Genomic DNA, 14,933 nt, shown 5'->3' with positions numbered 1-14,933 from the left:
TGCTGTTCTGCACAAAACTCTAGCAGGAGGCGTCCGTTATCATTACAGTTTCCAACACCATACTTGCCTAAAACATGTTTCCAGGCTTCAAAGTTCTTTCTTACTCTGGCATTGAAGTCACCAAGGATAATGATTTTGTCTTCTGCAGGGACTTTTTGTATAAGGTGGTGTAGGTCTGAGTAGAATTTGTCTTTCTCCACAGGGTCGGCTTGCATAGTTGGGGCATATATACTGAAGAGAACAACATGTGGGAGGCATGAGGAGATAATGCGATCAGAATGTCCTGTTGGCAAGGTTTCGAGATTGGAGGCAATGGAGTTTTTTATCATAAAGCCTACACCTGAAAGATGTTTTTCATTTTTGGGTTTGCCAGACCAGTAGAGTGTGTAGCCGGCACCGTGTTCTTTAAGGCTGCCTTCCTCGTGGAGACGAACTTCACTAAGAGCAGCCATGTCAATGTTAAGTCGTGACGGTTCTTGTACTAAACTTGGGCTATTAGAGCAGAATGACGCTCAGGACGTCCACTATCTGCAGAATCTTGCATGGTTCTGATGTTCCAGCATGCAAGTGTTAGTCTGTTTGCACCTTTGGAGGCTGGTGTGTGCCTTTGTTTCTTTGTCTTTGTTTGACCGCATCAGAAGATGCCCATTGGCCGCAGCTAGCCAACTGGGTCAATGGGGATGAGCTTTCGTTAGGGCACCTTTTCTAGGCCCCTGTCCATATGGAGCAAGCAGTGCTCTCCTTAAAAAGACTGCTTGGTCATTCAGGATGCTGCCGAACAAGACTGTCATCCCCCAGGTCAATCTCAAGCAACCAAAGTCCTGAACCGCCTGCATGCAGGGTTGGGTCTGCGGCTTCCAGTGCATCTTTACACCTGCCGTTTCGTCCCTTGCCTATCACTACAGGGCTTTTTCGGACATTGGATGTATCCTTCAAGCCTGGGCAATGGATTTTTCTGGTGGAGCGCAGCGTGCACAGGACTGGCCTCACACTTTAAACCAGAAGTTTGTCTGCTGAGGCCTTGACAAGCATGGACGGTGGCAGAGAGGTCCTTGGGTAGTAGGTTTGATTAGAGTTTCCTTTTCTTAGATGGTTGATCTTACAGGGTTAGACGAGCACCATCTGCCTGGGTTTGGGATTAGAGTTTTCCTTCTCCTAGGATGGTTGCCATAAGGCTAGAGAGCCCATCCTGCCCTTTGGCGCTCTTGGTCAGACCCTTCGGTTGTGACCTGTCTGGCATGAGAGGCCCTACCGGTGGCTATTATACCACCACCAGTATAGCTCACAATTTCATTAGGGTACGCAAGCCTCTCCCCCACTACAAGGGGGTGTCAATGGAGAGGGACCCTATACTAAATTATAAACATAACCCTAGCCTAGACTAAATTAGCCCCCAATCCCCTAATTCTCTGAATTCCCTACTCATATAAAAAACTATAACAATTAACACAGTAAACAGAAACTTGATTAATACAGCTAGCACAAACTATAACTGACTCCCCACTTCCCAAATCTAAGAATATTAATGCTCACTCTATATGTTTTCTCAATAACGTACTTCATTTTTTATCTTACTTCTGATCTAAAAATAAATAAATAAACAGAAATGCTTCAGGTCTTTCTTAAATTTCTCAATCATAATCTTTATTTCTTTCTTCTTCATATAAAGCAAAAATAGTTATCCAACAGTTTTTCTTTTATCGTCACCAGTTTGTTCATCTCAGTCAATTCAAAGACTTCAGTAGTCTTTTAATAGTCCTTTAGCAGTACAGTCTTCTTCTGTTGGAAGATAATCAGTTTTCCAAGTCTGGACATACCACAATCTTGCTGTTATAACCAGATAGAATGCATCAAATTATAGTTTATATTTCTCTCTTGATAGCCCCTCCCCCCAAAAAAACCCCAGCTTGCTTCAGCTTGTTTGAATCAACCTCCTTTCAAACTCATGATTTTCTAGCACCCCTTAAATTGTAAACCAGGGGTGGAGAGATGTAGCCTTCCAGATATTGTTGAATTTCATCGAACACTAACACAAGCCAACAAAGCCAATGGTGAGGGACTGGAAGCTGCAGTCCAAAGACATCTGAAATGTTACCCATCCCTGCTCCAAAGCAACTTCCGACCTTCCAGGTTTAAACACAAATGTGCTGAGAGATTAACATCGTTTACTAACAGTGTTTTAAGCTGTTGCTGATTGAATGCAGAGTAAAAAGATAACTTTCAACATGTGAATGTACACCATGTCATCAAAGGAAGCTGGTTCCACACTCCTTTCACTGCTGGCTGAAATGCATCCATGTCTGAGCATGTGTCATGAACGCTGAACAAATGGATATTGAGTGTGTGGGAAGCTGTACAACCTTGATATAAGACTAAACTTGTTGACTATGTGGAACCCTTCTTATGCCTGTACTCACTTATGTGATTTTCTGTAGATTGATCTCTCATTCATCATATGTTTCAACCTTTGTTTTGTCTTCCTTCAGCACTGCCATCTTAATTTTTATAGTGTCAGATAAAGCATAATACAGAAATTACATGAGCCAGATTTCTTGCTTTTTAAAGAATGATAACAACAGGTGATTCCTGTCAGGACCATTGCACTAGGGGAATTTAACCTTTTCCCATTTACCAGTTTCTGGGATGAAAATCTCACCCAATGTAGCTGCTACAGTATTTGCACAGCCAAGCAAAACATAAATAAGCCATTGGTTCCATTTTTGTGTTTGAAGAAAGGTCTGATGGCTCCACAATTGCACTCCACAGCAGATCACATGGATAGGCTTCAGCCCTTGAGCATGAGGTGGGTCCCCAAAATAGGCTTGAAAGATTCAGTTGAGTTTATGGGAAGTCTCTGAGGCCATTTAGGTCACAGATTTTGGAAAGAGTGTGTTAAAAATAAGGACATTACCTGTATCATGCCACTTTTGAAAATGACAAAGGCAAAATGGTATTATTTTCACAGTTCTGTAATGACAGATAACATAACTTTTGTGTAACTAGCTATGTTTTATTCTTGTTGCTGTGTACCTTCAAGTTGTTTCCAATTTATGGCAATCCTAAAGTGAACCTATCATAGTGGTTTCTTGGAAAGACTGGCCTTTCTCTGAGGCTGAGAGTGTCAGGGATGATGGGAGTTGTAGCTCTTCACCTCTGGCTCGAACTCACCACCTTGTTACGCACCGGCGCTGACCAGTTTTGGCCAGTGGTTAAAGCTCTGCTCTAAAGCAGCAGACTTACAGAGAATAGGCTGAAGACCCTGACAAACTCTCCAAGCCTTCTCACTCTTGCTTCCACAGAAGTCTTCACACTTCTTCAGGATCCAGCTGGCTCTTGTATCTTCACCCAAGACACCAGACAACTCAGTAGTCTTATATAAAAGATCTACTTTATTCTACTATATACAGCTCCAAAACTATCCAACACAACAATACTCCTCCAATACTACTACCCACACAATACATTGGGATTCATAGCCATTATTATAGTCATTGGAAAACACCACCCACTCTTGTCAGTTTCCACCCAGTGGGTGTGTATATCCATTTTCATTGGTTCTCTTGGTTCATCCCACAATTAATGATTTCATCATTTCACCTTGTCCACTTTAACAATTCTCAGGTGTGTTCAATTATCCACTTTGCATTTCTGTCCTTGGCATTTAGGACTTGCTAATTACATTACCTTTTACACCTGTGTGGCTCCTAATTGCTTTTGCTGAGTCATCCTGACTCTCACATACATGTTTTATTTCTTACACTGTATATCCCATGTTGCTTTTTCCTTAACAGAGAGAATGTGACTTACCCAAGTTTAACAGTGGGTTTCCATGATCAAGTGGGGATTCAAACCCTGATCTCCAGAGTCTTTACTTATTACTTTTTCTCATACTTTGGAGGAGCATTAAATGCTTTGTTAGGGCAATTTGAAAGGTTTTATTTTCATTTAAATTTTAGGCCATTTTCTAAATTTTTGAAGTGGATCCCTTGTGTCAAAATGAATTTTAAGTTAAGCTAAACAACCCTCAACTTTGTAATATGTATAGATGTATATAGTAAAATATAGGGTTAAAAGATATATGAGGTGATATGATTATAGTATTGTGGTAATATGCTCATAGTATGATCTATATGGGCTTAGTCTACATATTTAAAATACTTCTCATTCCAGTAGCATAGAAAGTGACCCAACCATTAGAAGGAATTCAGGCTTTTTGCACACTCCCGAAAAACTCCTTAAACCCTGTGGGAAAAGGCTTTGTGGTTTTTACCTTAGTATCCACTGAAATCCACAGAAATGTGCTTTATCACACGTGTGGCTGTCCATCTGTGTCAGATGCATTTGGATGGGTGTGCATTTTCAGTAGAGGGAGTGTGAATACATGCAAATAGATGCAAAGTTGTGCAGGAGAGTGAAGAAAATTAACCGTCAATGCAAATGTGCAAAAATGCACACCAATCTGCATGGTACACTTACATGTAGACTAGCCCATGGCAGTGTGGTATATATATTTGAGGGAAAGGAAAGATTGCTGATTCAGGCACACTGCAAATAATCATTCCTTGTTAGAAGCAACCCATTTGTATTCCATCTCTTAACATGGTTTTTTTCTTTTTCTCTCCTCACAGGAAGATTTTTTAGTTACTGATGACATACTTGTAGACTTCTTTAATGAATTCTTGAGTCTCCCAGTAAGTATGTAATCTAAATGCTTCATCAAATACTTACTGTGAATACCTAGATAAAGGAACCATAAGATTGTAGGAGAACAACATCACATCTGCATTCTTTGTATGGGTCAAATAGGTTTGTTGCCCACCCTATCCCATCGCCTCCATGTCATTGCAGATTCTGAGTTGCATTTCTAGATCTTGAGCATATGCAGTTGCCCATGGAAGTCTCCTGAAAAACAGTGTACTGAAAGAAATTTGACTGTGTAAGAATTATCTCATGCCGGAACCCCCAGTGTGGATTTCTAGGTTGAGAGAACAATGCTACAAGGCATGTCAAAGCACTGAAATGGAAAGTGGCTGTTGAGAAATCCTGACCTCATCATAATTTGATTTTCTCAGGAGACTTTTCTCTCCCCAACATTAATATGGTTAATGTGAACATTTTATATTTCCAGTTTTACTCTGCTGCAGCTCATCACAGAAGTTATTCAGTAAGAATGTGGCGCCCCTGTTAAAACACCATTACACTTTGGCTTTTTATCTTTGTTATGCTTATGCAGCTGTTGCCTAGAAACAGGGCCCAGGTATAAGCATTAGTATATAGGCAAGAGGTTATGAAAGAGCTGTGCATAACCCAATGTCAATTGACCCTGGGAAGCATGTGCTAGAGAAGAAAAGACTACTTGTAGCATACGTTGATAGTGGAATTGGACATCTTTCACTAAAGTAAACCTACAAATTGGCAGGCTTTGTGGATGCAACCACTGGATGCCCAGATGTGGGTGAATATGGGTAGATCTCTGGATGACTTACAACATGTCACAAGAATATCTGAAACCCTCTCCTGTCGTTTAACAATAGGAACAACTTAAAAGGTGTACCCCACTACAAGAGAGCTATCCTATTGGCCTTGGTAGCTGGGGAATTCTGCATGTTATAATACAAGCTCTGCCCACAACCCCTTTGCATGTGTGGGGCTCAGTTCAGAAATGTGAAGCCAATTATTGGATAAAGGCATGTGTCTTTGATTAACTTAGCAGTTTGGTGCTAAGTACACTGGTGAAGGCAATTGGTTCTTTTATTCCATTCCTGTGTATACCTTGTAAATGATTGGTGGTAAAGCATCCAAAATGACAATACGATTTATATTTAAAACATTGTTATTGGCATATGTTTTACTACATTAAAGAAGCCAGATGTTTTCAATTTAGTTAATTGGAATGCATGTTGGAAAATGGGTCCTAGGGCTCCATTGCTAGAGGCTGAATTAAAAATAGATATGAGTGATTAATTAATGTTATCCTTGGTTAGTTTTCTATGTAAATATCATGCGACAAAAATTATCTCATGTCTATTCAAATAGTTCCAGATTTTGGAATTTATGTACTTCATTTGCATGTTCACATAAGCTAGCAAAGATTCAACACTTTGGAATGAGACACATATTCTTTTTTAAAATATGTGTCTCATTCCAAAGTGTTGAATCCTTGCTAGCTTATGTGAACATGCAAATGAAGTACATAAATTCCTCTTCAAATCAACAATATATATATGAAATTTTGAATTAAAATGTGCATTCATACATTGCTAAGGCTGCATGGTTAGGATTTTTTTTATGGGAAGGGAGGCAGAGTTGAAGTCACAAAAGGTCAAAATGATATATGCATAAAATGTAAGAATATTAGTTTGGAAGGAAGGATCTGGAACATTTATGGTCCCAGGCTAGGAGTGAGGTGTATGTTTCCTTAGTGAATAGTATATATAAGCTAGGAAAGGAGCAGAGTTACTTTTGCATTTCTTAATTCACATTAAGCATGTAAAAGGTTGAGATTCAATATTTCTCAAAGCAAGGGTTGCTGCCTCATTAGTATTCTCTGACAAGTGGAAGGAAGGCTGCTGTTGATGATTGCTGAGCAGATGCAGTGATTTCAGGATGAAAATGATGACATGGTAGGAGAAAAAATACTGGTACCACTTAGCTATAGCATTTATACTTCTATACCGGTTCATAGTGAACTCAGCATTCTCTAAGCAGTTTACAGTTTGTAAACCGGTTGCCTCCAAAAAGCTGGGTATTCATTTTACTGACTTACAAAGGGATGGAAGGCTGAGTCAACCTTGGAGCCCTAGGATCAAACTCACAACCTTGTGGCTGCCATGCCAGCATTTAACTACTGTGTCACCAAGAGCTCCTTACAAGTGATTACTATGACTGTTTGGGGTTGGCCATATAATCAGTTCATGAGGCCCACAGACACAGAAAGTTAGAAAAACAAAGCTCTAGGGACTTTTTTTTAACAATAAGAAGAGTTAAATGCTTCAAAATGCTGAGTCTCAGTGCAAGTAGAATTCTGACAAGCTTCATTTATATACTGCTTCATACCGCCTAAGCAGTGTCTAAGCGATTTACAACTGTGAGCTAAGTGCCCCCAACAATCTGGCTACTCATTTTAGCGACCTTGGAAGGATGCAAGCCTGAGTCAAGCTTGAGCCCTTTTGCTGGTCTTGAACTCGCAACCTTGTGGTTTTGAGTGAGTGGCTGCAGTACAGGCATTTAACTACTGCACCACCAGGGCTCCATATCAATCAATTCATAAACTATATGGTGGTTATACTGCAGCCTATTATTATTATTATCTGTGCTGTGCCAGATATTCTTTTTTAATATTAAAATATTGTCATTTTAGGCCTTTGCAGAGACAATTAAATATAATGCTGATTTTGGAATTTTTGAAGTGGCTAGTGATGCCCCAGAACAGATAGAAAATCAGCTGAAAAAGTTGTTGTATGAACAGAAACCTCGGAATCCCATTTACGATGTTACAAGACCAACAAAATCAGAAAGTCCTGTTTCTAAAGACCTCAGTCGTCAACCACTGGCACCACCCCCACCACACTTAAATATTGACCTAAATTATGCAGCAATGGTAAGAATATCTTTTATATTATTATTATTATTATTATTATTATTATTATTATTATTATTATTATTATTCCTCACCAGCAGTTCAGATATCTTGCTTCATTAAGTAGGGTTCTGTGTTTAGTACTATACTTACAAAAACTGTGAATGGCTAGTGCCATATTAGAAGAGACACTCTTCCATGTCCCACACAACAGAGAAAATCTCAGTAGGATGGTACCTGCTCTGACTTGTTTGTGTACCATTTAGAAACAGAGAATGTTGTTTGTTTTATAATTCATATTAAAACAAATGTAATTGGATCAGACTCATATTAAATCACTCCGTACAACTAATATCTACTCACAGAAAAGGTTTATATGGAACAAGTATGTGGAAAGTAAGGTTTATTCCTATTAGACTCACTCCGCACCTTGCCTGTTTTTTTCCTGGAATATACCTACATATTCAGAACTTGGAAAATTTACTTTTTGTTCTACAGTAGAATTCCCAAGCCAGCATGGTCATTAGCTGGAGGAATTCTGGGAGCTGTTGTAAAAAAAAAGTAATTTTTCTATGTATTGTGTATGACTATGGCCTAAATGCTATTGTTAGTCCCCACTAGACAAGAGCCATTGAATGAACTACATGTTGACTTATTAGTCAAGAACTGATTCAGTGGGTCTACCAATGGAGATTTGGGACTAACTAACAGGATGCCAGTGTACATATGTGTATATTGTGTGTAGTAGGATACATTGTCTATAAATATATACTGTAGTTATATATGTTCATAGATTCTGTTTAGACCATGCATAAATGTATGTTACTAAAGGACATGGTCTCTTTCCCTTCCTCCCTTCAATCCTTCATATAAATTTGTTGTATGAACAGCGCTTAAACTTTATTAGAATGGTAGTTTTTATAATTCTATCATTATCATCCATGATCATCTATTCTAGAGAAACTGGAATCCCAACCACACTAATGAAAATAGTCTCCATGAATGTAGTAAACATACATAGAAACGTGGTTTTATGAAACTTAGAACTTCATTTTTGGAGGCTGTTTTCTTTCAGATGATAAATGTGGCTTTGGCATATCTTCTTTTCTCATCCAAATTGCAGACAAAAAGCTGAAGTTTCTTTCAATTCAGCATAAATAATTGCAAATTGATTTTCTTCCATCCTGAAAAAAAATGGCCAAAATAAAGAAGCAGTCTTCAGTCTTTCCAGAAACTATTATCAGTAAGCCATAGGGGGCACATTTTAGCTGGACAAGAGCAACTATCCTCTGCCTCTGCCTCTGCAAAATGTATTATACATTCTGTAGCCAACACCAGCATTCTTTATGCTGAGGCATTGTTTTAAGTGAAGTTTTCCCATCTACTGCAGATGTTCATAGGCACCAGGGAACAAAGTTCCCACATAACCCTATAGAAACAATGGGAGGTTGCCAAGTAGCAGTACTTCTTGGATTTCATGGTTCGCTTTGGCAGCCATTCCTTGCCATTCATAATGGATTCTGACAAATCAAAATTCTGACAGATTTGGTGACTGTTCATGTATAGCCTCTGACATGCCACTGCCAAGTTGTGATCTCAGTTCACACTGTTTTTTATAAAAGGTTCTGGATGATTAATTGAAATGTCATGCAGTCATGCAGTGCAATTAGCCCAGTGTTAGACCTCAGAAAAAATGCTCTTTTGGATTTCATCTTCCCTGGTCAACTTGGCCACTTATATCATGAAGCCACTTGTATCAGTAGTTTTGAAACCTCTGCAAGTATGCCATGAAATCTCACCATGTTACAAAAGATTCTGTGTTTTAGGGCATACCTTCAGTTCATGCAGCACAACCCTGGTCATACTGTACTTATTAGGTTTCCTGACTGTTGTCTAATGTCAGTTTCCTTATTTATTTATTTGATTTGCAGCTACTGTTCCCACAAAATGTTGAAAATAAGAAACTGCCTTATATCATGTCAGATCATGGTCAGTCTAGTCTAATATTGTTGACACTGACAGGTAGCAGCTTTCCAGGATACCAAGCAAGAAATGCCAAAGACCTTCTACATGCAAAATATGTCTTCTAGCCTTGGTTGGCCTAATAATGGATTATTATATACAGAGTTTTAAAACACACCCAATGCTTTCCTGTGGTTATATAATCAATAAAAGTATTCTAACTTTTAGTTGTATGGAGCACACCAGCTGTCTATAATGACCCATTGAAGGAGGAGAAAATGACTTTTTCTCATGTCAGCCTGGAACTACAAAGACAGAAAAGGTTGAGAAGCACTGTAGAGGCCTTAAAAGATTGCTAGTTAATTTCATTCATCTTAGTCGATCATAGGTTGGCCATATTGCTCTTCGGTCTTCAGATATTGTTGCTCTGCAATTCCCATTTTCTCTCACTGCCTGTGCTGTCTGGGAATGTTTGGAGTTGCAAACCAAGGCTGAGAAATATTGATGCCCGGCAGGGATGAGCAAGTTCCAGGCAGTGAAGTCCCACACTGCCCCTCCACCTAACAAGAGATTATATCCCCAACACCTGTTGCTACAGCCATTCAATCTGCTGCAACAGAAAGCACCTCTTTAAATAAGGTATGTGCTCTCTGAGCACCTGTTTACAAGTTGTCTTGAGTTTCCAGAAGGACATGCTGCAAGAAGCATGCATGTTGTTTCAAAAGAAAAATGGCACTTTCTTGGGCACTGTTACAGCAAATTTGTTAATGATGGGGACCTTCGTTGAAAGATACATTAAAAATTGGACAGTGTCACAGTTCCAGCACTGTTATGGATTTTTGTTGTAGAACCCATAATAAGCTTTCAGTTAACACCACAGTTCCTAGGAGCACTGTTTGCAAATCACTGGTTTATACGGTCAGCCAATTTCTGTGTTAACTGAATGGAGTTTATCAAACGGGAGGAATTTCTCTTAAATTTGAATGAAAAGAAAAGGGGACCAGAACTCATTCACTTAAAGTCGCTAGTTTCGCGCAATTACATGAATACGCATTGCATTTGAACTGGCTTCTCATTGCCCGAAAATAGCATGCCATAGCCCAAATTTGTGTGTGGTAGTTTATCACGCAATAACGTGATTGCGTTCAGATTGCCATCGGATTATACTTCCAATTCCCCTTGTCTGATAAACTCCTATGAGAAGCAAAACCTGAACTGAACGAAAATTTACGAAGATTTTCTTTTGTTAGTGTCTGGATCGAGAACAGGCCATTACATGGATTAAAAAGGAAAGATTGCCTGCATTTTTAGAGAGTGATTGTTACTTTGAATACAGGTACGGCACCTTCTAACTAGCATACAAGTTTTAAAACTGCAAGCTTCTCTTGTTAAAAACAATAATAATTCTCAGATGCTTTTTGTCTTAGATTACATAATTTAATGATCTGTGAATAATAACAATGAAAGTGATGCTATTTTATAGCCTCTCATTCTGTAATTTTCATAGGCAATAATAATTTATTGCCTTTACTTTATGGCCCATATTTAATAATTGCCAAATTTTACTTGTATATATGTGTTTAATCAAATGATCTTTCCCACAGTGTCTCCATAGTAGCTCATTTTGCTTAATCTGGCCTGCATATACATCTATATGACTTTCTTTAAAATCCATTTTGTGACATCTAAAGGGTGTTGAAGAGATAGTGGTTGCAAAGCTTTATTTATGTTTGAGAGGTGTCACTCAGTCATGTACTTTCTTTCCCAGCCTCTTTAATTATGTGTTAGCCGGACTCTTTACAAGTGCTATTCCTACCATTAGGTAGTGAGGCAGCTGTCTCAAGGAGTTGATACTGAGGTTTGTGTGATGATAGCAGCAGCCACACACTTCCTGGATATTTCTTCAGAGTCCCTAGCCATCCTCCCCTGCTGGAAGACAAAGTTCTATGGGCTTTGCAAACTGTTCTATGTTCCCTAAGTTAGTTGGCTGCTCTTAGGTGCAGTAGCAATGTTGAAATGAAATGAGATTGATCTACCAGTATGGCCAGCTTCTGTATGTGGAACGGTGTGCATATGTGCACGTACCATCTTATTCCTTTTCCCTCAGGCAAGAAAATGTTTTGGATCAGCCCTCTTCCCTCACCCTGATGGCTGAATCCTATTGTTAACCACACCTATGAGTATAATGAGTAAACCCACTGAATCAATGGGATTTACTTACATGGAGATTCACCATTCAACAGTTAATTCAGTGAGCCTACTCTACTTGGGATTAATCAGTAGGATGTAGGGTGGGGGTTGTACCAATCTGAACCAGTTTAACACTACTTAGAGGACACATGAAGTGATGAATTTAAATTACAAACCACAGTTTAAAATCTTGGTTGAGAATTAATATTAATACTAGTTAAATGTATACATCAATCCTAGTCAAAGCTAGTATTCTGAGGGCAGGAAATGTGTTCAAGAGAGTTGATAGACAATGGTGAGCAGCTTCCAAAAGCTGAGAACTGCACTCATCCCCACTGGGACCTTGGAGGTCCACTGTCAACCTCCACTCCCCATTCCCTCCATAATTCTGCAGCTCTTATATATTTATTTATGAATTCATTCTGGATTTTTTTTTGCCTTTTCTCCTGCAATTGCTCCAAGTTGAACAGGGCTTCTGTTGTTGCTGAACTAAGGTCCAGCAGTGTCAGAGCTCCTGTTTGGCTTGGAGCTGTGGCCAGAGAATCAGAAGCCAGACTGGACTCACTGCCTCAATGACCACAGATTCAATACCGGCCTTCTTTGCATCTGCATTCTAAGAATAACTAGAAAGATTTAAAGGCAAAATCAATTGAACCTTCATGTATGAAAATGATCAATAACATGAATTAAATGTGTGCATATGTTACAGGCACCAGTGTCCCTATTTACCACCTTTGGTACGCTGAAAAAATTATAGCCTTTCTCTCAAGCCTGTTAGAATGACCAGATCCAAATTTGTCTAGAAAATTAGAGGGAAAGGAAATGTTAGATGAGGGGAAGTTATATTTGCTTTACAGTTGCTACTGATGTGGTTTTAATTGTGTTTTGTTTTAATTGTATTTGAATGTTGTTGTTAAAATAAATAAATAAACACAAGGACGGCTGCTCCATGTGGTTTTATGTTAGGTCTCATTGTTTCAGTTTTTTTAAAGTATTTCTAGTGTTGGTATATTGATATTTTTAATGGTCTTAATTGTTTTCAATTATTGTTCTTTTGTTAAATTGCTCTGAGCTTTTCTCTGTTGGATAGAAAAAGTGGACTATACATTTCAAGCTAGAATGAGGATGAGAACAGCAGTTTTATAATAATGCCTTTAAGATTTTGGTTTCTGTATAAAAAGTAACAGTCAAAAGTTTGCTGGTTTTAATGTTGTAGGTAGATAGATAACTTTGTGACCATACTATCTGTCATTTCTCTGTAGGTTAGCTAAACTTATATCACAGGTAGAGTGGAGCAGAACAGGTGTCAATTTTGTTATAGATAAAAAGTATTACCCTTGGTTCACAAAAATGCCACCACCCCCAGAAGCCTTTGAAGAAGATGAAGATGACGTGATTATGAAAAAGTTCTATGTCTCTCTTGGCCAGGTAAAATAAACTAAGCAATTTAATGTGTGGAACCCCATAGAGCCATGAAGTATGGAGGCCAATTTTAATATTACATTTTTATCCCTTTAATCCCTCAAATAAAGCTCCTATATAACACCCTCTCCTAATTTTATTCTCATGCAGGGTTTTTCAACCAAGTTTCCCTGAAACACTAAGATTTTATGAACTCTAGAGATTCTGCAAGAAATCATAATGGGAAAAATCATAATTATCATTAATTTTTTTAGTTGTAGATGTAATAATTCTTGTGCAAGAATTCCCTGAAACTGAAAATTATTTCAAGGTTTCCTTCACTGTAAACAATTTATAAAGCCTGTTCATGTGACTCCCCTTCTCAACTCTGCATAGAAATGCAGCTTAGAAAAAACATCCCATTTGCACAAATGAATATATCTTTCTAAGATTATTTGCTATGCAGAAGAATGCTATCTGGGGAGGTAAGAGTTAACCTATGCTGTCACTCTTCAAAAATCATCTTATTTGAACAAGTAAGTCTAGGGAAAAGGACCAGTTAGTGTTTAGCTAATTGGTCCTTATCACACCATGCTGTTTTGCCATGTCATACCATTCAAAAATCACTTCGGCTGTACATGCAATGACAGCTAATTGTTGATGCTGTGTTTCACACTCTTGCCACATTTGTGCAGTAACTTAGTGTGGTTTATACAGTTTTTTCATCTGCTCTATTGCTGTTATCATCACCTCATTTGCCCTGCCTTTGTTTTGTGCTTGGTTTGCTTCAATATTTTTTTTAAAAAATAACCATAGGAACACTATTACAGCACAATACTATTACAAAATGGTGTCTTAGTGGTCAAGACACTAACTCTTACGATTGCAAGGTGAGCAGATTGGTGGTTTGAGACCCAAGCACTGCGTGATGGAGTGAGCTCCTGTCACTAGTTCTAGCTTCTGCCAACCTAGTAGTTAGAAAGCATGTAAAAAGTGCAAATACATAAATAGATACCACTTTAGTAGGAAAGTAACAGTGTCTTTGACAATGCTGGCTCCCTTGGCTTAGTAATGGAGATGAACACCAGCTTCTACAGTCAGAGACGACTAGATAATATTGTTAAAAGGGAAAACTTTTACCTTTTTTTTTTAATCATTACAACATAGCAATCACTGCCCAAATCACTTATTGTGAGAGGTGGCACAGGAAGAGAAATGGACCACACCACCCCGTGCCATTTCTGATAACTTTGTTCTGTGAAAAACAAAAGTGTTTATCATTTTAGTCAGTGCTTCTGGTTGTTCAGTTAAAAAAAACACTTCGTTTGTACTCATTAAGTTGTAATAATGTTATTATAGCATAACATCATAGTGTTACAGTCTGCTGTCCATATTTCATAGATTCTGCACCCACAGATCCAACCAATCACGGTTCAAAAATATTCACACACACACACACAAATTCAAAAAGCAATTTTTGATTTTTCTGGCTTATATAAGGGATTTATTACATCATTGTATATAAAGAGACTTCAGCCCCCACAGATTTTGGTGTTCACAAGAGCTTCTGGAATCAAACCCAAGCAGATACCGAGGGCCCACTGTATTACACTATTACCTTTAAAAAATTAAAATAATTTTAAAAAAGTAACACTATGGTATGTGGTACTACAGGAAACCAATAGACAAATCTCTGGAAAATACCCACACACAGTAAAGGCATCTGAATAGCATTTGAAATGATTAACAGGTCATGATCACAGCATTATTGCACTATAACAGCAAACCATTTAAATTATTT

General features: G+C 38.4%; 1 protein-coding gene across 1 annotated transcript in view; it reads left to right on the top strand.

Moving 5' to 3' along the window:
* The first annotated feature begins 4,110 nt into the window (after nt 1–4,110).
* RGS22 (regulator of G protein signaling 22) overlaps nt 4,111–14,933 on the top strand; it is a 78,007-nt gene continuing 67,184 nt past the window's right edge. The window contains exons 1-5 of the mRNA XM_089518383.1: nt 4,111–4,119; nt 4,629–4,691; nt 7,361–7,600; nt 10,792–10,877; nt 12,994–13,159. Of these exons, the coding sequence (XP_089374509.1) occupies nt 4,111–4,119; nt 4,629–4,691; nt 7,361–7,600; nt 10,792–10,877; nt 12,994–13,159 (564 nt within the window). The remainder of the gene's footprint in view (nt 4,120–4,628; nt 4,692–7,360; nt 7,601–10,791; nt 10,878–12,993; nt 13,160–14,933) is intronic.

This window comes from Sceloporus occidentalis, unplaced genomic scaffold (genome assembly GCF_023333645.1).
Source record: "Sceloporus occidentalis isolate IW3139 unplaced genomic scaffold, rSceOcc1.0.p SCAF_3, whole genome shotgun sequence".
Classification (NCBI taxonomy): domain Eukaryota; kingdom Metazoa; phylum Chordata; class Lepidosauria; order Squamata; family Phrynosomatidae; genus Sceloporus; species Sceloporus occidentalis.
Note: the sequence above shows the minus strand (reverse complement) of the source record. Positions and strands in the feature narration are given on the sequence as shown.